The 23822-nt window shown below is 37.9% G+C and overlaps 1 protein-coding gene across 2 annotated transcripts; it reads left to right on the top strand.

Annotated features, from left to right (window-relative positions):
- Nucleotides 1-1580: 1580 nt before the first annotated feature.
- Nucleotides 1581-19070, top strand: C1QTNF3 (C1q and TNF related 3). 2 transcript variants are annotated; one of them, XM_005017147.6, is made up of 6 exons: nucleotides 1581-2126; nucleotides 7148-7259; nucleotides 9450-9604; nucleotides 13124-13253; nucleotides 14695-14794; nucleotides 16270-19070. In XM_005017147.6, exons 1-6 carry the CDS (start codon nucleotides 1839-1841, stop codon nucleotides 16427-16429), a joined length of 945 nt encoding a protein of 314 aa, XP_005017204.2. In that variant the 5' UTR covers nucleotides 1581-1838; the 3' UTR covers nucleotides 16430-19070. The 2 variants fall into 2 exon arrangements, with proteins under 2 accessions (XP_005017204.2, XP_021126313.2); XM_021270638.4 differs by having other exon boundaries at nucleotides 1610-1922; nucleotides 16270-19065.
- The last annotated feature ends 4752 nt before the right edge of the window (nucleotides 19071-23822 follow it).

Below are 23822 nucleotides of genomic sequence, written 5' to 3'. Positions count from 1 at the left end.
GGTCATGGAAGAGAGGGGCCAGGTACACTTCTATGCTGACATCTTTCCCAGCGCTTGCACCAGCAGTAGACATAACCCAACAGAGCATTGCTCACCCATTTCCATCACATTTCCAGACAGTTTCTCCTCCCACAATGTGACACAGAAGGGATAAGAATATAAACAGATCACAGTTCCTCACCATCATTCAGCAACCATCAATTACTCAACCCTCCCAGCACCTGAAAGGGGCTGAACAACCCTCAAATCACCAATCTCCCTGCTGTGTCTTCCACTTAGACAGGACAGCTACATCCCCTTTCAAAATCCTTGCTGCTTGAGACTTCTTTTCCTTATTTGGGGTAAAAAAGAGGGTTTCCTAAGATTTCACAGGGATGAAGATGAGGCTTTATTTCTTAAGATGCTCCATATATCTCAGCACTCTGTCAGGCAGTGAAGACCTGTGATGGCTGCCCCTTACAGCTGCAGTCAGTGAATCTGGGGCATTTTAGCAACTCTAACTCATTTTCCTTGTCTAGCAGAATCTCTGTTGTTAGGCTTTGCTGCTATAGAACACCTAAGGCTTTCTACATTGACAAATAATTTAGCACTTAAATTTCACTTGTGGGTCCTAGACTTCTGGTTGTTCGCACCCTGGTTTGTTCCCAGAATCTCTCTTGGAGTGCCCCGGAGTCCCAGTCAAATGTTAATCAGAGCAGTCATCCTTGAGCAACTTCAGAGTGGCCCATCATGTTGTAGGGTCAGGGATCATTCCCCGGGACCAATGCCATCAGTAGTGATAGTCATGTACTGGGGAAGTGTTTTTCATGGGCCAGAATGCTCCTTGCTCTCAGGAGTGCACACACGTGTAAGCCCATATGTGTGTGCATTTGCAGGACTGCATTCTGCAGATGTGGCATTCTAGAGGATACTAGTGGGTGGTTAAAAATATAATAAGGATATTATTATAGATATATAATTTGATTCCTTTAGTCTGAAATAAGCCCCCGGTAAATTTATATTTACTTGGCAGAGAAGACATGAAACTTGGTTTGGCAGTTGTGTTTAGCAAAACACTGGGAACTCAAGGGAAAAAATATTGCCTGGCTGAGTAGGTTGAACTAAAGCTGAGAAACGGGGCTCTGTGAATCTGAATTCAACCCAGTTTTTCAGAGCTACTTACCCAGTCTACTTCCACCATTGGCCAACTGACAGAAATTCAATATTTTTCTTTTAGTGAATGAAAAGCATAGTCAGAAACAGCCATTGGGTCAGAATCATATGCAAAAGCTCCTCTTGTGCTTTTGTTTCCTAATTGCTCTTGGAAGGATTTTTCGGACTGGGCTGACGCAGTTGTGTGTGTGAATTTCCTGGCAAATAAGGAAGGTGTCTGTGTCCAAAAGACATTTTAGAGTGTGAATTCACAGCTTTTCCATGTCTAATCAGGGAACGTAAACCATTAGCCACATGTTCTCCATTTCCATCACATTTTTTCACACTTAAACAGAAACATGCCAAAGAAAAGGTGCTACATTCTTAATGCCCCCAAATAGGAACCACGGGAGTCCGTTAAATGCTGTGGCCATTTCCAGCATACAAATCAATTTTCCTTGTGGTGGTGAAGTGGTGAATAATGCCTGGTTTGTTTAAAGGAGCATGACTGATTTTGGATGAAGGATCCTGTCACTTTGGCATTTTTAGTTTTATTTATTGCACGCAACCGTATAAAACTTGGTACTGGTCTCAGTGCCAGGCTTACTAGTGGAAAAGCTGAAAGGACCACATAACTCCTGGTGCAGCAAAGAGGTTCTCCTTCTGCAAGGCATCCTCTGGACTCCTGAGAAATTATTTTGAATAACATGGCAGAGAAGGATTTCATCAGTTGGCATCTGCTGGCTTTATTTTTTCTTCCATTTTGCCTGTGTCAAGATGAATACATGGAGGTGAGCAGAAGATCTTATAAACCAGTGGCCAAAGTATTGCAAAGTCACCACCAGACTGGCCATAAAGGTTCCAGAAGCAGGGAAATTTTGAAACAGCGGAGTCAACTTATAGAGTGGACTGTTGCTAATAGCTCTTCTACAGACCAAAATGTCCTGAGACCAGAGGTAGATGATGTAGAACTGACTACCTCAGATAGAGTCCAGGTACTCTGAATTTATCTTCTAAAGATAACTTTAAAGCTAATGAGAATATTTTTTGTTTTCTTCTAAGATTATTAACAATATGTTTATTAAATGAATTTTATTATAGCTGTATATTGGTCTGTATCCTGCTGGGTTGCTTTATAGGATCTTTAAATGAGCTGGCAGAGCCAGCAGTGTTTTTGGGACACTGGTAACAACATAGACAGAAGTCCTCTTTAGCTGAAACTACGATACAATGCAATTATATATCGTGATATACAGTCTCTTAACTATTTCAAGGTACTACTTAATTAATATATCAAGTTTTAGATTCAGTTAACTCATTTGGATGTGAAGGAAACTTAGAGAATTTATAGAGATATTTGGAAAGATTCAGTTAGAAGAGAATGAATTTCATTGAAAACTATGTATATAAAGTAGATTCTCTTGGGCTTGAGACAAACATAATGAAACTGAGTATTCAAAATTATTATTCTAAGGGATAGCTTGAAAAAACAAACAATAAAGTATTGAAGTGTTTGAGATCTGAATAGATTTAATAATGATATATATCTGCTTAGTGTCAGTGGAAAAAAGATTTGGAATGAAACTTTAAAAATCCTCTATAGTATCTGCTTTTTAAACTGAGGATCTTTTTATGCCTCTTACATGGCATTTTATATGTTAAAATCATTAGCTCACAACAAAGAAATAATTGCATAATTTGATTATACAAAAAATATTGCAATCCAAATTTAAAAGGAAAACTGAAGGGCAGAAGACAAAGCTTTTCCCAGCACAACAAAATGATGCTCAAATGAAATTTTTGTTGATTGATATTTCTTAGAAACAAGAACATGAGTGTTTTGCTCTTATTTCTGATAGAAATGTTTGAGTCTTATGCAGTCCACAATTTATCCTTTGTGATGTAAAACAAATTTTCAGTTTGAACCATGACATTTTGAATCCCAAAAAATCACGGACATATAGACAAGTGTAGAATAACAATTTACTTCATGATAAGCAGAGGGGAGATTTGATTTTAATCCTGTTTTAGGCTTAAAGAACTGAAACACATCTGAGTAAGGAATGAATTTAATACACCACTATATGCCCTGAATATAATATAAATGTAAATATATCATTTAATTTTTGTAGTGCATTGTATTTCATATTTCTTGAGCAGGAATTACATGTTTCTATAGCACACTGAACAAGATAGATATTTAACTGTAGGTATGCTAAATTACACTTGCAGTATACAAACAGTGTAAGCAAACAGATATACATGTATATATTCCAATGAGTCAGTTACCATGTGTGAACCTCTTTACTGCATACAGAACTGTACAGCTGCATACTATAGACCATATGTTATTGGTAGTTAAAGACAACTACTAACAAAATATCATATAATGCAGTATTTAATGCAGCATAATGATTTTTTAAGGTTAAAGCTCTCCATTACATAAAGTGCCACTGTTTTTAGGGTGCATGTGTCTCTCATCAGAGAGTTTAGTACATGTGCGGAGTTGCCTGCTGGGAGAAGAGGCTGTGACATTAAAAATGAGCCCAGCAAGCCTGAGTACAGCTGATGGCAGTCATTTACCTGCCAGTCCCCTCTCTGGGAAGCAATCTTTTTCTGGGGAAATGATGCAAGTTTTGGCTTACCGAAATGAAATGGAGCGCTAGCAGATGCGTGACAGGGCCAATCCATCACAGAGTGGCTGACGCAATAGGTATTTTCCATCTCCAAACTCCAGGGATTTCCAGGCAGAGAAAGAAAAGAGATGGTAAAGACTTGTTTTAATTTATGTCAAACTTCTCCCCTCCCCCTGAGCTATCTAAAAGCTGTTTTGCAGCTGCTGAAGACAACCAGTCTGTGAATGGAAATGTTTCACCCCTAAATCCTACTTTGCTGCTTATCCTAACTGTGAGTGGAGAATATAACCATCTAGTTAAAGAGTTTTAAAGATCCTATTCCCTGTTGTGGCACTGAGACTATAGCATTTGTCTTTACTGCACTGGGTAAGAGGTCAGTTTCCACACCCCCAGTAACTTACGAAAAATATAATGCGTATTTCTCAAGCACATGGTTTCTTAATAAATGGAGAGAGCCATGCCAGACACGTTTGTCCTTTTTAGCTTGCTCCTTTAAAACCTTCAGGTACTAGTCAAACTACCGGTGTTTTGCCTTGAAATCTGGTGGCTTGTTTATTTCATTGCTAGAAAAGGGGCATGGAGGACATTAGTGTCCACAAAGAAATGCTATTTTACATCCAGAACAGGAGCCAAGGACGGTGGCTGTACATTAATTGTCTCCTGCATTGTCTTAGATAGCACAATGAAAACCTATAAAATTATTCAGGAATTGAAAAAGGATTGGATTGCTTATAATGATTAGTTCACATCTTTAAATTAAGGGAATTTTATAGACCATCTGCTGCCTGGAACTGCCTCCTATATACTAAATCCTAGGAAATTCAACAAATATCTGCAATGTCATTGTTTCCAGTTTTCTAACTTTATTAGGATATCAGTGTGGTAGATATATTTCAAAAGCCCCTAAATCATACTCGTGTTCCAAAAGCAATGCCAAAGATTCATTGTGCAATAAAATTTATGTGCAAATGGCTGCATAGGACACCTTTGGCAAGTAGGCTGTAATTAATCTCTATGTCCCATTTGGGTGTAATTTTACATTAGCCACAGCTTTTTCTTTTAAATGTACTTTTCATGAAGTTCTCTGTTTTCAGAGATTAAAAAAGAATCCTCAATATTCATTGTTCTTGGCAGCCAGCTATGAACATTTTTTTCTTCCTCGTCAAAGGATTAGTAAAGATAATAAGTCAATACTACTTTATGACTTCCATAAGTAGCTATTTTCAAGTCAGTGGAACTGCTCTAGTACAACCAGGCTGGCAGGACTTGCCCCCTTTCACACATAATCTGTTGAGTTTTTGGAGAGATTGTGTCAAATAACTTTTGGCTATGACCAGCACTGATATCTGTTTTGCAATAAAACTACTGCTTATCTAATAATGTTGGCCAGGATTTCAGTGCACTTTGTAAGAAAATAAATCTTACCTGTGCAGAGACTTTCACATGCCTGAGGTAAGGTTTTCTGACACTTGCAGTTCATTTTGCTGGACTCATGCTTTCCCTTACCAATTACCCAGAATTCTAAGTATTTAGGTATTTCCAGGCTGATAGTACTTATTTGCTCTTGGCAGAAGTGTATATAGTTGGCCCTCTTGTTTAATATGAATATCAAGCTCTATCAAAGAAAAAGCTGGAGATTTTATTCTTAGCCCATACTTGACATTAACATTTCTGATGATGCAAAATGTTTGCACAGTTCCAGTCCTCTTGTGTTTGGCTCCCCTTCAAGAACTGAAAATGAGCTGAAAGTAGGATTACTTCTTTTGTCATACTAGGAAACACTTGAACAGTGTGTCTGGTGATTATCAGATAAGTTCTTTGAAAAAACAGGGAGAGACAAAACAGCAAGAAAGATACAAACAGGTTCTCCAGGAAGAGATAGTCCAACAAGTAGAACCCATTTTTCTTTTTCAACATAGACCTTATCCAAAAGAAAGATGAAAAACATCTCATTGACCAAAATACCATAAATCCAAAGCTCTTCTGCCCACTGACAAGTCTTAACATTTCCACAAGTCTTTGAATATGGAGCAGGTTTGTTGAGCTGTCAGGTCAACCTTTCCTCCCATGGTAGCCTCACTGTCAGTGGTTCCAGATGCAGAGGAACATGTCTGTGGCATTGGAGGAGTAGCAGTATTTTGTTGGCATGAAAGGTGTTTTCTGTATTTATGACATAAATTCCCAAGCCTTTTGAAATGAATGAATTCTGAGGGTATGAATTCTAGGGACATGCTTGGAAGCGTTCAAAATGTGGGCAGAAAACCAGTGTTTCAAATCCAGCTGTTGACCTTGAGGGCAGGAATACAGCACATCTGCATGTTCATTTGGCAGTTCCCATCTCACCAGAGGATCATTTGCTGCTGTTAAACCAACAGGTCAGCATTAAGTGAGTAAGTTAAGGATGATAAAGATGATGGAAATAAAGGAAAGGAAGACCTATGAGAAAATTGAAATAGAAGATGTAGTTGGAACTATCCCCCTGCAGAATATAAGAACTGCAGATTTGTGCCTCTGGATAATAGCAAAAAATTGTGAGGGAAAAAAAAAAAGTAGAAAAAATGAAGAAGTAGAGAAATAAAATCAAACCTAGCACTTCTTCCTCAGCTGACCCATCAAAAGTTTTGTGACCACTGAATCACCACAGTTACAAAATCTAAACAGGATTGGATACGACTCCACTAGTATAAATACAATAATTTGGGAAAGAAAAGCACTGAAAAGAAGCTATTATCAAACTACTATTACAGAAACTGAGCTGTTTGTAGTAAATGTATTAATTTATTCGTGTTGCACCTTGGCACTTTTTTAGGTTCTCCCAGCTTTAATAGCCCGTAAATATGCAAATCTGAGAGCTTTAACAGGAATATGCTGCATTTTTGAGTATCTCCTTCTGGCAGTCTGACCCAGTTTTCTTAATGCTAATTGAAGAATTGTACATTGCTGATGGACAAATGGAATCCCTTTTTTTCCTGCCATTCGTTGCTCCTAGCCTTGCTTGTCAACAAAAGGCCAGCTGAAATGTGGGATCACTGAAAATCAAGATAGGAACTGGAATATTCAGCTAACTTTCATTATTTGGTATTATTTTATTTTCAAAACCCCCACTACATTTGTTGACAACATTTTTATTTTGTATATTTATATTTATTTAATACTCATATAGGTCTTAGAACATTTGAAGAGCTTTTGCCTTAAATCTTCCAGAAATTACATCTTTAGGGAAAACCCAAGTATGAGAGATTTCATTCCAGATAAGAAATGTTTTGAAAACTTAGCAAATACATAAACAGAGGCTATGCAATGAAGACCCTGTAAGTGACATGTATATGATCAATGCAGTCCATGAACAAGTTATTTAAAATTTATTTTTGTGTACTTAGCCCCCACAAACTGGACCACAGAATCCAGACTGTAGTTCCTGCTGCCGTGGTGACTTTGGAGTTCGGCTATACCAAGGACCCCCAGGACCTCCCGGCCCTCCTGGGATGCCAGGTAAAGAATGCACTGTAACTGATTTTTGAACAGTCTAATTAGAGACTACATATTACAGGCTATTCTTGAAGTACCAGAGAATGGTCCAAATCAGAATCTGGGAACAGATTCGGAAGCAAGTTTTTTCTATAATTTCTTGGGAAGACAGAGGTTTTCAGTTAGATTCTAAAGACTTTCCCAGTGTAGAACCAATTGTTAATAAAAATCAGCTTTCAAAAATTCATATTGAAAGTAATCTCCTTATGTTTCTAGGCCAAATTGTTCTGTCTTCTTAGAGCAGCATGAAGCTTCCATTAAACTTGGAAGAACTTGTTTCCTGGAGTTGATTATTGCTTTCACCTCTGAATAGTGAAGCAATAATGGATTGCTGGATAGCAATGCTATTGTGTACTGTATGCAGGAGTTTTTTTCATCTGGCACACTGCTAGCCAAATTTTTACAAAGAGACACACATTCTACTATTTTCTCATGGAAACTTCTTCTTTTTCTTCTTTCTTGCTGTCTTCCACAATAAAAAGTAGTTTTTCTTTAAATTAAAAATGCACACTTAAGAACAGGATACACAAAACTAGAAAAAGAAGAGCCTACAGAATGGAAAAAGCTAGTTGTACGTTTGTCTGTTTGCCACAGCAGTTACCTTCAGGGATTTGAAAATGATCATTCTTAAAGCAGATGTATAATGTAAATAAATCTGATGGTGAGGCTTCTTGTGCAGAAGTAACTGCATTGTGTACTAATACATAGTCAACTTCTTAGAAGTTGCACAAAATTTTTATTACACCCACTCTTTTAAGGCTGCAGGTCAATAAAGTGGGACGCAGCCCAGTCCCAGCTTTGCCCTTTCCTCATGCCAGGATGTAACTCTGTCACACTCTTGTGTTACCAAAGGATGCCACAAATGTGTGGCAAGTGGCAACCTTACACAACCTAGAACTTCTGTTTCATTCAACTGCTGTGTTTCCTATCATTGTGCACTTGAGGGAAATGACAACAGCTGTTCTTCCTTTGATTGAAACAAATACAAATACCACTTGTACATTTCTGTTCTGAGCTGTTAGAAAAGTAGTGCTGTTCTTTTAGGAAAGATCATTCTTGTTATTTTTAGGAATTATTGATTTCTCCATTCAGACAAACAAAAATTGGTTCATTTCTTCTATTATCTAGCTTGTTAGTTTGAAGTAAATTTTTTCTTAGTACAAAAACTTTGAAGAATCAGGTATTCATATTTGATCACAGACAACATAACTTTTCTTATAAATTCATAACTAAAGTGACTAATCAGAGAACAAGCAGAGTGACAAAGAATCTAATTCAAATTCACATTGAATTAGAGCAATGATGACACCAATTAATCCTCTGAGTACTTAATTGAAAGGTCAGGCTCTTGCTTCAGTCAGGCATAATAACTACTCAGTTATTCAGGCCAACTTTAACATTTTGTCAGTCACATAGTCACACATGCTTGCTCAGTAATTTCCTCAGTAAACACTGGGAAGTAAGTAATACTGCAGATACAGAAACACATTTTTATAATGACCCTTTTTATAAGAAGCCATCTCAGAACAGTTCCATTATAAGGCTTTTGTCTTTAATCTATCAACCTCTTTGAGCTAACCAGCACCCTAAGAATGTAGCTCCTCCAATTCTTCACACAGATGGGTGATTTAACTAGTTTAAGATTACATCTACTCTCCATTTGTGTGGACAATTTCTAAAGACAGCAAACTGTTCTTCAAAATTATCTCATCTTATACTAGTTAACTTGAATCAACAGGAAATACGTTTTTACACAAAAGAAAAAACAAGACTATATATGTAGTCACCAGGTACGTGTCAGCTGGCAGTGGCCTTCACTTTCCCTAAGCCTCATGTCCACTGAGGTCTCTTCCTTGCATACTTCCCCAGTAGCACAGTGACCCAAGACACCTGCCGTTTATACAGCACCAAGATAGCATGAGGATTAACTCTTAAATACCAATGTATGTCCTTCTGGAAACATGCTCATCAAAACCCTTACCTTCATCCTAAACACAAAACAAAACTGTTTCTTATCCATCACAACTCAATATGGGTTTTATTATGAAAGGTGTATATGCTGAAAACTTGTAGAAAAGGACCCTGTCACAGTAGCTGTTAAAATGTATTATATGAAATAATTGAAGTTAAACAGAAAACTTTGTTTCTTTCAAGGAAACCATGGAAACAATGGAAACAATGGAGCAACCGGCCAGGAAGGAGCCAAAGGTGAGAAAGGTGACAAAGGAGATATGGGACCAAGGGGTGAGCGTGGCCATCATGGACCCAAAGGCGAGAAGGGTTACCCTGGGATTCCTCCAGAGCTACAGGTACAAAACTGCTTGTGTCAGCTCCAGCAGTAACTAATGCAGGATACTTAAGCAAATCCACCTGTAAATGAATACAGTGAAAGATCTATATAGTGTTTGTCATGACTGGCAAATATGCTCTGCATGATCTTTCTGGGAAAGAAAGTCATCAGGGCTTAGCCTTTTTTAGAGTAAGGTTCCAGCTAAGAAATGGGCAGGAAGAAACAAATGGCTCCTCTTTATGACAGAAAGACAGTACCTGGGTCATTAAAGGTGAATAATAGGGACTATAATTTTTCTATTAAGCTGTACTATACACATAACTCTGTGCTTCCTAGGGCATGTGAAAAGAGTAAAGGATTTACTCAGCCTCATGTTTCTCAAGTCAGTCAGGCCTTGTGAGATTCTCATCAGCACATGTAATCAAATCCTTAAAGTATTGGGTCAAAACCTTTGAGTGCAGACCATAACCCTCTGGTTTTGAAAAATACCCTTCAGTTAGCAATCTGTGGTTTTAGAAGTCTCAATATCTGAAATATGTTGAGAAGCATGTAGGGTCTGCCTAGGAATGAGCAAGCTGAAAGCCAGGAAAGCATAAAAATATGGGTTTGAGCCTGAGCTGATAAGCTCTGCTGAGGAATGGATATATTTGTTTGGGCCCAATATTGTGTTGACCTAATCCCCTAGCTTTTGGATTAGAATTTATTCATGTCCCAGGAATTCAGCAGATGGTGGAAATCTTACATATATAAACCTGCAGTATGGCAGAGGCGTGGTGTAGTCTTGTTCTTAAGGCAACCAAAAGCAAATAGGAATTGAATAACTAGGACCTTTGACTGCTGCTGAAAACAGGATTTAAGAGTTGCCCACACTATACACTGCTTTGTGAGTATATTTGAGCAGTTCATCAGCAGTAGCAGGAGTAGACTTGGGTATGTCTATGATACAGTGCAGCATAGGTGCTAAAAGCAAAATATAGATGCATGGTAAGCCTTTGGATGTATCCCCACTGGTATCCAGCTGCCACTGTGGAATGGGCTTCTGGAGGTATTGTCAGATCAGCCAGTCACATACAGGGGAATCCTAAAGCACTTCAGATAGTGCTAGATACATTTGTGTGGGCACCTTGTTGGAGTCAGATTTAGCTCCAAATTAACATAGTTTAGGAAGCTGCTTACGAGGAAAGCATCTGAACTCCCATTACATACGCATTATATACTCATTATGTACTCCTATTTATACTCATTGGGGATCTAGAAGAACAACTCAGCTTAAAATGACAGTCATTGCTGCTTTTGGACAGATGTGTCTTCACATTCTGTGGACTATACTGTCTTGATCTCCAGTAACTATAAGGGAGTTTACATCCTCACTCGCATGTACACCCTTAAATGGAAGTATCTTAGTCTTGAGCTGATTCCTACCCCTAAACTCAGTTTACCACAGAAGGTACAAAATGGGATGTAGTAAACATGCAGGAAAAAAAATCCCACTTCTAAACCCTCCAACTATAAGCAAAACAGAAATTCTGATCTATTTACAAATCTATATCTTTTAACTGAAAGGTATTGCTCCAAGTAACAGTCATTTACATGTTTTATATCCTCATAAAAGTATGCAAATTAACAGCAAAATCACCAGTAGAGACAACCTGTGTAATGTGGGGAAATTACTGTAGATTTCTCGGCATTGTGTATGCTTGATTCTCAGCCTTAGGTTGCACAAAGATGCAATAGTTACACAGAATAAAAAACACGATGAAAATAGCTTCCAAAACTAATGGACTTTTGTGATATAGCAGAATTATATTAGCACTCTTTAAGAATTAGCCAGAATTAACATTATAGCTGAATATCTTGAAAAACATATTGGTTGTAATTACATTTGGCATAGACATTTTTGCAGTTTTAAAATGAGTTATCAGTATTTCTTCTTACACATAGTGGTAGGAACTATTTTTAATAGTTACATTTAAAAATTCCTGTATTGTAGAGCATATCATTTCTTATTCACATCATGCTTAAGAACTTTAGAGAGGGGATAGAGTGGCAAAAAACTTTTAAATACAATCCTGGTTTAAGCACACAATTATTTTGAAAGACTCGCATTTCTATGTTTATCTGCTAATCCAAAATGAGACAGAGGAAAAAAGGACATCTTTTTCAGCTGTTTTGGTCAGCCCAAGAAAATAGCTTAGGGTCAAAAAATGTGAAATGGAGTCTAAAAAAATATTATAAATTCCATCAAGTGGCCATTACGGCTCCTATGCTTTAACACATGATGAATTTTGATGTGATCCTGGCTGAGAAACAAGAAGTTAACAGTTTGCTGTCAGAGAAAATGTATCAAGCATGGATAAAGAAAATCAGCCCAAACTCTCAGCTCACATCTGGAGTACCTCAGATTTCTGAGCAGATGGCTAATGATTTCCATTGTTGGATCTAACCTGGCATCTGATTTTGCCTTTTTCAGTTTTGTTCTCATTTGTATCTGAAATCAAAAGAAGTTTGGGGTGGTTTTATTTGTTTGTTTGTTTGTTCTTTAATACCATTGTAGCTGGAATTTCATGAAAAGTATTGTTTTTGTGGAGATCATTAACAGCTGTAATTGAACACTTTCCTTTTAAGAAATTAAGAGACAATAATAGCGTCTTTCAAATCACTGTGTGACTTTCTCACATCCAGGCATTGTAATTCTGCCTCTACCCCACCCACTGACAATCAGATGGGGATATCACAGACTTAAAGAAGAGATAATCTTCCTTACCCATGCAAAATAGTTCTATACAGGTCATTCCCTGGTATCTTACTGGGAATAATCAAAATTGTCTAGTGTGGGAGGTTTTGCACTGCTCCTTGTGAAAAATTTTTCCATGGCCAGTATGTCCCACTGCAAGAAGTATAATATGAAGTTCAAGCACAGTTCTCACTTTCTTAGTTTCCTCTTTTTATCTCCACCACCTTTTGTTGTCATGAGTCAGGGGTACAGGGCAAGAAAGAAAAAGTGCTGATTGCTGAATATCACTCACTGAACTTTTAGAATACCTCTGATAAAAATGCTCGATGCATCTCTGTAGGTAGTTAGCAAGAAACACCACTATGTATGGATTTTACCAAGATTACTTTTTCACACATTCAGTTAGGCAATGTCCAGCCTAACTGCATTGGGGAACATATAAAAATTAACTACATCACATGTATCAAAAACACCATACATTTCCATAGCAGTTGTCTATTGCATCATTCTAGAGAGAGTCAAAGGTAAATAAAATCCCAAACTAAGGTTCTGCTCTGCAAATTCTTGCCCATACACTTACCTTTACAGTCATGAATAGGGCAATTGAATGTAAGAAAGCTAGCACTCTTCCAGTTTCCTTCAATGGGAGTGTTGTTACTGGTGTTTAATGGCCTTGGATCAGGCCCTAGAAGAACATCTCTGTCAGGAAAATAAACAGACTGCAAATACAGGAATAAAATTGTAGCTGATTCCTCTATACATGTACACGTAATGGACAACTGACTGAGAACTGCATTTTTCCAGGTTGCTTTCATGGCTTCCATGGCTACTCACTTCAGCAACCAGAACAGCGGGATCATCTTCAGTAGCGTCGAAACCAATGTTGGAAATTTCTTTGATGTTATGACTGGGAGATTTGGTGCTCCGGTGAATGGTGAGTGCTTGTGAAACAAAATAATGCAGTTCTGGAGCTCTGGGGAGAAGCGTGATCAGTAATGGTGAGAAAACAGAACTGTGTTATAACAAGGAACTGATGAAATACTATGATTGCCACTTGCTTTCAGGGAAATTATACTGGAAGCTGAGCAAGCCAAGAGAAGGCTTGCTAGCCAGCAAGCTAGTGCTAGCACAAAGGCAGAAGAAAGAGGCATTACCAGATCTGGGGAAGGAGCAAGATGGTCTGCTTTGAGACCTTTAGCCCTTCCGCCAGTGTGATGGTATAACCATGGCCACATGTTGCAGCAGCTTCTCATCCACCTCCTGCCTCCAGCCATTCACTTCATCCTTGTCTTCCCTTGAATCTGCCCATCTGTGAGATGGCCAACAGCAGATGTGGCTGGAACCAAGGCATTACAGTTTTCCCTGAGTTATTTTTCTACTACATCAATCCCCCCTCACAGCTGTGGCACAGGAGGAACAATATAAGACGGGGGAGAGAGGGCCATAACCAAACACACATGTAGGCAAAGCCTAAGACCATCTTCCTTCACTTGGCCTTTCTCACCTTTCCATTCATTTACCCAGAGCTATGAGAAGTGATGTTAGATTAAATGGAAGTTAGGCCCTCCAAGCTTGCCATGGCACTTGTCTTACTGGTGGCTAGAGCTACCGATCACAGCTCACAGCTGCCCTCTTTGGAGCTTACTATATATGTGGATGTTAAATTTTGACCCACAATGATTCAGTGACTTTGATGCATTCTCCAAGCTCCCACTGTAGGGTCAGTGCTACAGAATTACTCTTCAAAGAGCAGGAGCTTGTCCTCTCTCCTGTGGGTGTCTTGTATATCTCATGATACATGGCACAGTTGCACAGACAGCATTGTTGGCACCTTTCAGACAGTGAAAGAGCTAGAAGGAAAAAGGGTGATGGCAAGGGATGCATTGTTCAAACAGAAGTGGTGGCTATGCCTACATTTTTGGGGATGTGGCATGGCCAGGAGAGCAGCAGCAAGTACCAGCATGCTGGCTGCATGACAGCCTCTGTGGCTGAGCCCAGCCTGGCCTGGAGGCTGCCCTTTTAGGAATAGGCAGCAGCAAGAAAGCAAAGATTAAAAAAAAAAAAAAAAAAAAAAAAAAAGTGAAAGCTCACAGAACTCAGCCTCTGGGAAATTTCTCTTTTGGTGTGATGGAAGGGATGGGCAGTCCTGTCATGTTCAAGTAAAGTCTGAAACAGGATGTGGCTTAACCCCTGCCATAGGCAGAATAAAAATGAGACAGATTTTGGTCTCACTACAAGCAGAAGAAAAATACTCACTGATAACTATAAGCGATTTTTGGTCTCAGTTGTTTAGCTTTCTAAGCAAGAAGCACAAGCCTGCAGTGTGACTACCTTCTTCAACAAACAAAACATACTACATTTTGCCATCTTTTCAGGGGTGTATTTCTTCACCTTCAATATGATGAAACATGAAGATGTGGAGGAAGTGTATGTGTACCTGATGCATAATGGTAACACAGTATTCAGCTTATATAGGTAAGTAAAGGGTCAGGCCATTTTCACTGCAAAAGACATGTTTGCATAGGTGTAATTGGTTGCTCACGTTTCAAAAAATATTAAGTTGTTCTTTCTTTGAAGAAATTCTGTAGGGTGAAAAAAAAAAAAAGAAAAAGTACTATATTTTGCTCTCCTCAACTTTCAAATTTGTATCCTACCTGCCACAGATGCTGGACCACAAATTCTGCCTTGATCAGAAGTTCCTCAGTGCTGAGGGGAATGTAATTAGCACTGCAATTCAGGGTTGGAGTTCACTGGTAGCATGATGTAATTCTGCTAATACATATCTTCATCCTCACTTTGTCTGTCAGAGAAAGGGTATAATGAAGTGTCCAGCAGCTAATAATAGTCTTGTGAAAGACTATTTTCCTTAAAGGTGGAGAGCATTTAAACTGCAATAGTGAAGATGGGTGAGAAGTGAAGGTGTTCCACTTGCTAGCTTTGTTATCTTCAACACACTTTGAATAAAAAAGTTTCTGAACTTTTATGAAGTTAATGTTACTTGAAGAATCATCAAGAATAGGATCCATTTCTAGCTTAGTTACTCCTATAAAGACCACGCTGAGAAGCTTGTAGCCAAGTGGACATCTGAAAAAAGTGTTTGGAAAAAAGTTATTTTTTTGATACAAACATAGAGTCTGATGCCAAAATCAAGTTTTCCTACAAAGTCTGACTAAACAGATATGAAATCTTAGATTCAACACACTGGATTTTAGACACTTAGACAACAGTGGCTTCATTTAAGCTGCCTTGTTGAAGCTGCTTCTTCAACAGCCAGTAATAGAAGCACCACCGAAGCGTGCTTCGTTCCCAATAGATCTTTCCTTCAAAACAAAAAGCACCCAGATCTTTTCCCCTAATGTATTAATGTCAGAAAAGGCAACAAATGGAGGAGGAAAGGGAACTAACACTCAAACAAGTTGGTGGGTTGGGTTAGCCCACATGATACACGCCTAGGTTCCAACAGATGACCTCAGGATGGTGCAAACTGCCTGTCTCCATCTTTTGCCCGTGCAGGGAGCTCAGGGACTCAGCCTACAGGAGAATCCCGACCTAGAGGCATTTAAAATTGACTGGGATGAATTACAGGGAAAGAGAGAGCATCACAGGAAGCCTGGAGTGTTGTGAAGAATGAGCAGAAGTTTATTTTAAAGCATAAATTCATACCTGTGTCATGGGGAAAACAAAAACAAAACCACATAATTTAAACTTCTAGAATTCCAGATTTTTCAGAAGGAATGATAAAATTAATTATATAAGGTGCAGAGGTTGTCTAACAGATCAAATGGACAGAAATGCCAAAGTTTCCACATAAAGCTGAAAAAATGTTGGCAAGCCTTTCCAGGAAGTTCTGCTCAGGATAACAGCATGCTTTGTCATGTTCTTTTTTAAAGTTGTTTGCATGATCATTGCTGACAAAGAAAAAACTGATTTGTTAAAATATTCATCCTTAGCTATGAATCGAAAGGGAAAGCAGACACTTCAGGAAACAGTGCGGTGCTAAAACTTGCCAAAGGAGATGAAGTCTGGCTGCGAATGGGAAATGGAGCTCTCCATGGGGACCATCAACGCTTCTCCACCTTTGCTGGGTTTCTTCTCTTTGAAACCAAGTAAAGAGAGAAACAACCAAGTAGGTGTTTACCTGAGGAAGCTTCTTATTGGGAACTGGCATTTTTCTTGGACTGTGGAATTGCATTATGACATGTAAAGATCAAGAAGGCTTGTTTTGATGCAATGTGTTGCTATTTCTGTATCAGAGATGAGCCGAATACACCAGGTAGTTGACACAATTACAGACGCACGGAGAATGTATTGTCATCTAGGCTGCAGCTGTTCAATGTTGTGATTGCTGTCTTCTCCAAAGCGACTGAAAAACAAAGGGGAAGGAGTTTTAATAATTTAGAGAGCAGTTTGCACAGTAAAGCCAATTTTGTCTGTAAATATACTCTAGTTAAATACACACCAGGAAGTGAACAATTGATTCATGTTTTTCTGTTCTTTTATTCAGTTCTTATGACATGTTCATTTAAATTTGCATCATGGAAACAGGCCTGAATGAATTGTAAGTAGGCTCTGCTGAGATCAGATTTAAAGGAAGCTTGGACTAGAATGAACTTTACAAATAGAAGGAAAAAAAAATGTGAAAATTAAGATGTCAAGGATTCAGGTTTATTGCATCCCCATCTCAAACCTCTGAAGATAATTTTTGATAGAGTTATAGATTTTTAGTACATATTTATGCTTGCTCTCAAAAAAAAAAAAAAAAAAAAAAAAAAAAAAAAAAAAAAAAAGTAATAATTGTTGCCTTAGTAGGAGCTGAAAGCTAAGGTAATTTAGTCTGCAGGGTGCAGGAGACTGGACAGGGGAACTATAATGTTTCTTCCAAGCTTTTCAGCTGTTGAAACCTGATGTAACTGAATGCAAGCTGTCAAAGCAGAGGTATATATGCTGGAGAAGTTGGGATATGTCAACAGCACAAACAGAGAAACAGACTGTGAAGTTTGGAGCTCTTTTAGAAGGATGTATATTTTAGTATGGCATATTTACTTAGCAGCGAAGTTGTTGATACAGTTTTCTTACCAACCTTCCAAGAGCCAGTATTTCAGGAAAAGACATTGCAGCCTGGCAAAGCAGCAGAGATCCAGTTCATATTTAACTGGTGAAAGCAAACACTGGCTGGCTCAGTAGTTCTGACCACAGTAAATCAGGTCATTCTTCAGCATTAATATTTCACTAACATTTGCCACCAGTTTTTCAAAATGTGGCTACCTGAAATCCTGTCTTGCTATTTTCTTTTCATCAGAATCAGCACCTAATATGCTAAAACAATATTGAAGTTTGTATATATTTTCTGCACATTCTGTCTCTCCACACACAAGCTAATGAAATACAAATTACATTTTAAAAGGGGATCACACAGACACTACCTGTCATTATTGTGTAACAAGCAGGTGAGGTTAGGGCAATATTTATCTTAAATTCTCTTCTATTGGCTAAAGATACTATTATCTCTCCAATAGAGAAAGTGAATCAAAATCTGCCCTATCAGTGTCTGTGTTCTTGTGCGCTTTCCTAGTGTATGGAAACCATGTCTTATGATGAAAAATGCATGTTGATACTTGATGATTATGACTTGTGATTTTTTAGTTTTATGCATCAACCACTGAAAATACTAGCTTTAATGAACTGTCCTTTGATGACTTGTATTTTTTTTACATGTTTTTGGGTTGGGTTTGCACCACGTATGTTTTAAAAACATGAGACCATGTTATTTTAATTAGTATTTTAGTAACATTCTGGCATGCCTTCAATTTAAAACTCACTCACCAGGTAATCAGAAAATTTTATTCTTCTGGAGTAAGTGCACAAGGTGTATGAGATATATGGCACCATGAACTAAGGTTCACAGTAAGAAAAATCTTGAAAAAAAATATTTCTTTTTTTTTTTTTTTGAATGTTTGCTTACTTTGTAAAACATATATTTACCCAATAAAGATTAATAGACATAAAACTGTAATGGTTTGTTCATATCTATATTTACTATAATACTTCTGAGATCAGCCAAAGACAGCTACCATTTGGAGGTTACAGAGATACATTCATAATATGTATTTCTCAAGCATTAATTTAATTAATCTAAACTGGAGAAAGACAGTATTACAGATCAAAAATACACTCATTTATATATACATATGCATACATAAGAATTTAAATAACTAAGATTTCCTTAAAGGACTTAATTTTCCTTTGTGGCATGACTACTTTAATTCATTTTGGTCAGAATAAACTGCTTACGAATGATGATACATACACTCATTTTAAGGTTCTTTACATTATCTCTTGTAATGGCCATGATATAAAAGAAAGCCAAGTTGTACCATTCTCATTTTATGTAATTTTCATGAATTTAGTACAACTTGGACTGCTAAAACAGGGTGAAAGGCAACTGAGAATAACCATGAAAGCTTTCTGATGACAGCAATATGGTCTTAGTTCCGATGTTAATATTAACAGGGTTTTTTTTTTAATCAAAATTGAAACTTCCTGGCATTTATAAGAAATCTCTACAGACTTTTCTGTGCAAAGTTACTGCATGTAATCTCTGCTGACTGATTGCTGTGATACTTACATTTTAATTGCTAACTTACATATTAGTTTCAAAGATCCTTCAAAATATAGCAGCTGATGTAGAAATCTATGTGTGTGTTCCCATCCCTCAAAATATTATCAAGTTTTATATTCAGTAAGTTTTGTGGAACATGTGTTTGTCTCAGAAATGTTTATGAAAATTAGTCACCTTTCCATTGCTGTCAATAATTGAAAGCCTTTAAGAGATACTCTCCCCCCCTCAAAAAAAAAAATAAAAAAAAAATAATAAAAAAAAAAATATATATATATAGTCTTGTTAACAAAGACTTTTCTTCTTTGTTTTAAAATAACTGATTTTGATTTCTTGTAAGTTGTGTTACAAGTGAAAAAAACTCTTGGAAACTCAAAAACACTGCCCAATACACAGTTTGTGCCCTGCTCTGTATGAATCGCCAGCCCCTACTCCTGGTCCTCCTTTCCCCCAAGGACCACTGTCCTTCCCTGTGACAGTACCCTGCCTCTCAGCAGCAGCCTTGCAATGTGGCACCTCTCAGCTCCAGCTGTATTAGGAGCATTAACGCTGCATTTTGCAAAGGGCTGCGTGTCACTTGAGAGATGATGCGGCATGAAATGAAACCTAACTGAAGGAAAATGTCTTAGGTCTGAGTCCCAGTTTCACGACTGGTGTTTTAAGAAAGCAGAACTTGCCAAGAAAGAGAATTTGGTAGGAAACAGTTTGCAGGGAAAAGGATAAAGCAGGAGCAATGGGGAGTTTAGACTTCAAGTGAGCAGAATGTAGATGAGTGCAAAAGAAAGGCAAAAAACTTGTGGTCTCTGGTATGGCCTGGCAGCACAAAGGAAGTGCATGTCCAGAGGAATTAGTTGGAAAACATTGACATCAAAAGAGCAAAGCACTCAGAGTATTTATTTGTGTTTGATAAAGGACCAACAATTGAATACACTTCAATTGAAAACGCATATTTTGCATAAAAAGCTCTGTTAAATTTACCGCTGATTCTGTAGTGAAAATATACTTGAAAAATTTGTGGGTTTAAGCAAAGTGAGTAGGTATTTAATTACAGTGACACTCAGATCTTCCATCTTCCCTATGAAATTTCTAAATGTAACTCAACTGCTTTCTGAAGAAATGTTTTAACTGTTTGTTGTTGTTGTTGTTGTTGTTTTGGTTTGGTTTGGTTAAAAAACATTTCCCTCATAACTAACAGGCCTGATTAAAATGATGTTTGTGCTCAGGGCCAAAAAAAAATTACACAAGAACAAAACATGCAGGGAGGCACAAAGGAGATTAGTCTCTAATTAATTGTGAAATGTACAGAGATCTTAATTTTGAGAATAAGTAGCAAAATGTTTCTGTTTTGCAGTTGGTGGCGCTAACTTCCAAAAAGAACTTATGAAAGTCTGGAAGATAGCACTTGTCAGGGGCTAATGACATTCTTGGGAATATCTTGGTAACATAATTATACAACCCATCAGTTTTGTAAACACAGCACTACAATGCACCCATTCCCACATTTGGAAATTCTTGTTGCTGTTTGAATCACTAGTGTGTACATGGTCCTCGAGCACTTTGCAGGCTGACAAAGGAGTGGTAACAAGAATGAGAAGAGACTATTCTGGATTTGTGAAACTGGGAGGAAATTTTAACTGGCCTCGTCCCTCTCCTCTACCACTGGGTTGATAAAGTCCAGCTCACAGAGAACTGGCATGAAAACTGTAAAGATGACAGTGGAACAGGATCAACATTGTGCAGCTGCATTTGAAACATGGCAGGGCATACTCCATGAACACATTCACAGAATAATAAAACCCATGTGGTGCAGGAAAGAGATTCCTTGCATTAGCTGCTGAAAAATTGCACAAATGGGGTTTTATCCTGCTTTTCTGAAGACAATCCAGCAGACCTGAGAAATTCCACCAATAATTAAAAAAAAAAAAAAAAAAAAGGAAAAAAAAAAACAACAGTGTGAAGTTTATTGTTACAACACCAAGAATAGTAATACCCACATTAAAATCATATTTGACGTCTTAGCTCCTGTTTCTTGTGAATGTGCCTTACAATGCATTCTTCCCTTCACATAGCCATATGCTACTTCTTGGTCTTCTCCAGCAACAATTATATAGTGTTTGCTAAATAAGCTGAGGGCTATATACTAGAATGTGATAGCCAAAGATGAATATAGAATTTCATTCAGTAATTCCATCCCACGTATACTTAATGAAGCACTGTTATTATACAATACAGATCATACTAATATGTTAGAAAGAACAATGTAATTTAATTCACAGCAGCAACCTTTAATTTTTTTTTTTTAATCATTTCTGAGGGCTTCATTTAACAATCTTAACAATTATTTGAAAGAAAAATGCTCCAGGCTCTCTCAATGTACTAAGAGAGTCAAGGATGTCATTAAGGACTGGAACTTCAGGCCAGAACATGGGAATTCTGAGCTCATGTTATCCTGTCTTGTGAAAAGCTCTGGACTCCAGAGGAGAGTTAATTTGTCTGCATTTCATCTTGTAAACTACAAAAGAGTGTACCATTGTTTCAAATGAAATCTTTCTCGTAGTACATCAATGCAGATCACTGCTCTCTTCCCTCTGAGAATACATGTACATGCTCCTCAGAAAATTCCAGATTAGCTTTCTCAAACCATCAAAGGGACAAAAAATGAAGAGGAACGTGATTTAGTTATAGAGTTATAAATAAATAAAAGTTGTAAGTAAATCATGGCCATAGCTAAGGCGCAAATTAGTGGCTTATGGGCAACAGTGTGGCTCTGTGCTAGAAACAGTTCATAAAAATGAAGGTTTATCAGCCCAATCACACTAGCAATGCTGGAAAAAATGTCTGTAATGATTGTTGTGGACAATGTTATTCAGCAGAAATGGTCCATTGGAAAGAAGTGAGGGTAAGATTGCCAAGCAGTGGTGCCCAGCAGAGAGCTGAAGCTCAGTATCCAGGCAATCAAAACCTGAGAATAACCCTGGTTTAGTTTCTAGCCCCCTCAGCTGTGGTTAATAATAAACTTGCAGGAAAATATTTATTTTCTACAGCTTAGCCAATATAAAGGTTAGTTATATAAAGCTGTTTGCCAGTTTCTTCATCTAAATCAAGAAAGCACAGCAATATCATAAGGTACAACTCAAAGATGAATACTTTATTCCAGGTACAAGGGTAAAGGTCCAAAGTACAGGAGACATTGTCACAGACATCAGTAATTTGTTCTCCTATTTCAACAGAGTAACAGGAGGCAAATTTCTTACACCGTGAAAGTTAATGGCAAAGCTTGTTTATTGTGGCAAAGCCAGGTCTGCACCTCAGTGACTGCCTGGACTAGACAACTCACGAACAGTAGATTTTCTAGGAGATGTTGATTTTAATGAAGTAGCACAAGGCAGTTTATGCAACTACTTCCTGTGGATGAGAATGAAATAAGTCTGTAAGTCATATTCTCAGACAGACAGAGACAGCACTTCAGGCAGTATGAATTCACAGCTACTTTAGAGGGATGTACTGACCTCAAGATAGATCCGCTTTTGGGCTTGTGTGTGTGTTGGGATGCACTCTTAAAACAGAGAGTAAGGAAGTGTCAGTTCACACTCACAGGGAAGCAAACACAGACAGGCAAAAAGATGCTCTGTCTCCTAGATGAATAACCTATTGAAATTGCAGAGATTAGGCTGCTGCATTTGAGAAGCATGCTGTATGAGAGAGAGTGTGCCATAACAACATGTGATACGAGGTCAGAAGTGTGGAGTAAATTTACTCTGCAAATATTGAGAAGTATTTTGAATGGAGAACAGCTGCTATTCAGGCAAAGGATAAACACAGGTTTGGGGATAAAGCACCCATACTCGAAAGCTTTGATAAATCTGGGACACAAAAATACCACCACAAACTTCATGTGAATCTTTAAAGTTCTCAACTTCAGATTAATGCAGATATGTTTGAATGTATGAGGGAAGTGTCACTCTATGTTATGAATTTTTAGGCAATGATAATTATCACGTAAGGTTTGAAATATTGCAACAGAAGTGAGCAATTCTTTTGTACTTCTTGCTTTTTCATTTTAGTGAACCCAGTACAAATGGAACTGTTAGTAGTGTCTCTTAAAACCATGCAGTGGAAGAGATTAAATTTAAATAATATAGTTGCAAAAAGAAAGAATCAGGAGAAACAAGGTTTTGGGCAGAGCTGTAATTCACATTTCTGCCTTGGTGGTTTTCCAATGGACTGAAAAATGAGGGTAATTGTAAACAACAACTCTGATACGAACTGTAAAAAACTGGCATGCAGTCCAGCCAGCTTGCATCACAGAAGTTTCTGTACTTGTGTCAGGAAAGTTGATGTAACATATGATACATTATTTCATTTTTTTCAACACTGACTGTGGAATACTCTAGCTTCAGTATAGGACGTGTACACTTTCCAAAGGATAACATGGATAGTGACTCACTGAAGTAATTTAATCAAGCCCAAAAAAGCAGCCTGGCAAGATCTGAAACAAAACTGCCTGCCCGGCCACCCAGATAGGGGTTTTAACCTCGTAACAACCTCTCTTCCCACACCTCTGCAGTGCTGAATTTATACAGCCTACCCCTTGCTGCTGCTTATTAATGAAACATATTAAATGGTATTGCATATATCAGCATTGCACTGTTCTTACTGCAAGCCTATGTCAAGAGATAGCTCTTTGTGTTCAGCACATGGTTTCTGCTGGGCAACTTACTGCTTTGGGGGAGATTGGAGATTGTTGGATTCAGATCATCAGCCTCATCCCCTGGTGAATTAGGATCTCTCTTTCTCTCCCACACCATGTCTTTCTTAATTTGTTAAAAGCCAATTTTTCAAAGTGAAATCAATGCTCATGAAGTGGTGCCCTTGCTTCCCTGAAAC

Source organism: Anas platyrhynchos, chromosome Z, assembly GCF_047663525.1.
Source record: "Anas platyrhynchos isolate ZD024472 breed Pekin duck chromosome Z, IASCAAS_PekinDuck_T2T, whole genome shotgun sequence".
In the NCBI taxonomy this organism is placed as follows: Eukaryota; Metazoa; Chordata; class Aves; order Anseriformes; family Anatidae; genus Anas; species Anas platyrhynchos.
Note: the sequence above shows the minus strand (reverse complement) of the source record. Positions and strands in the feature narration are given on the sequence as shown.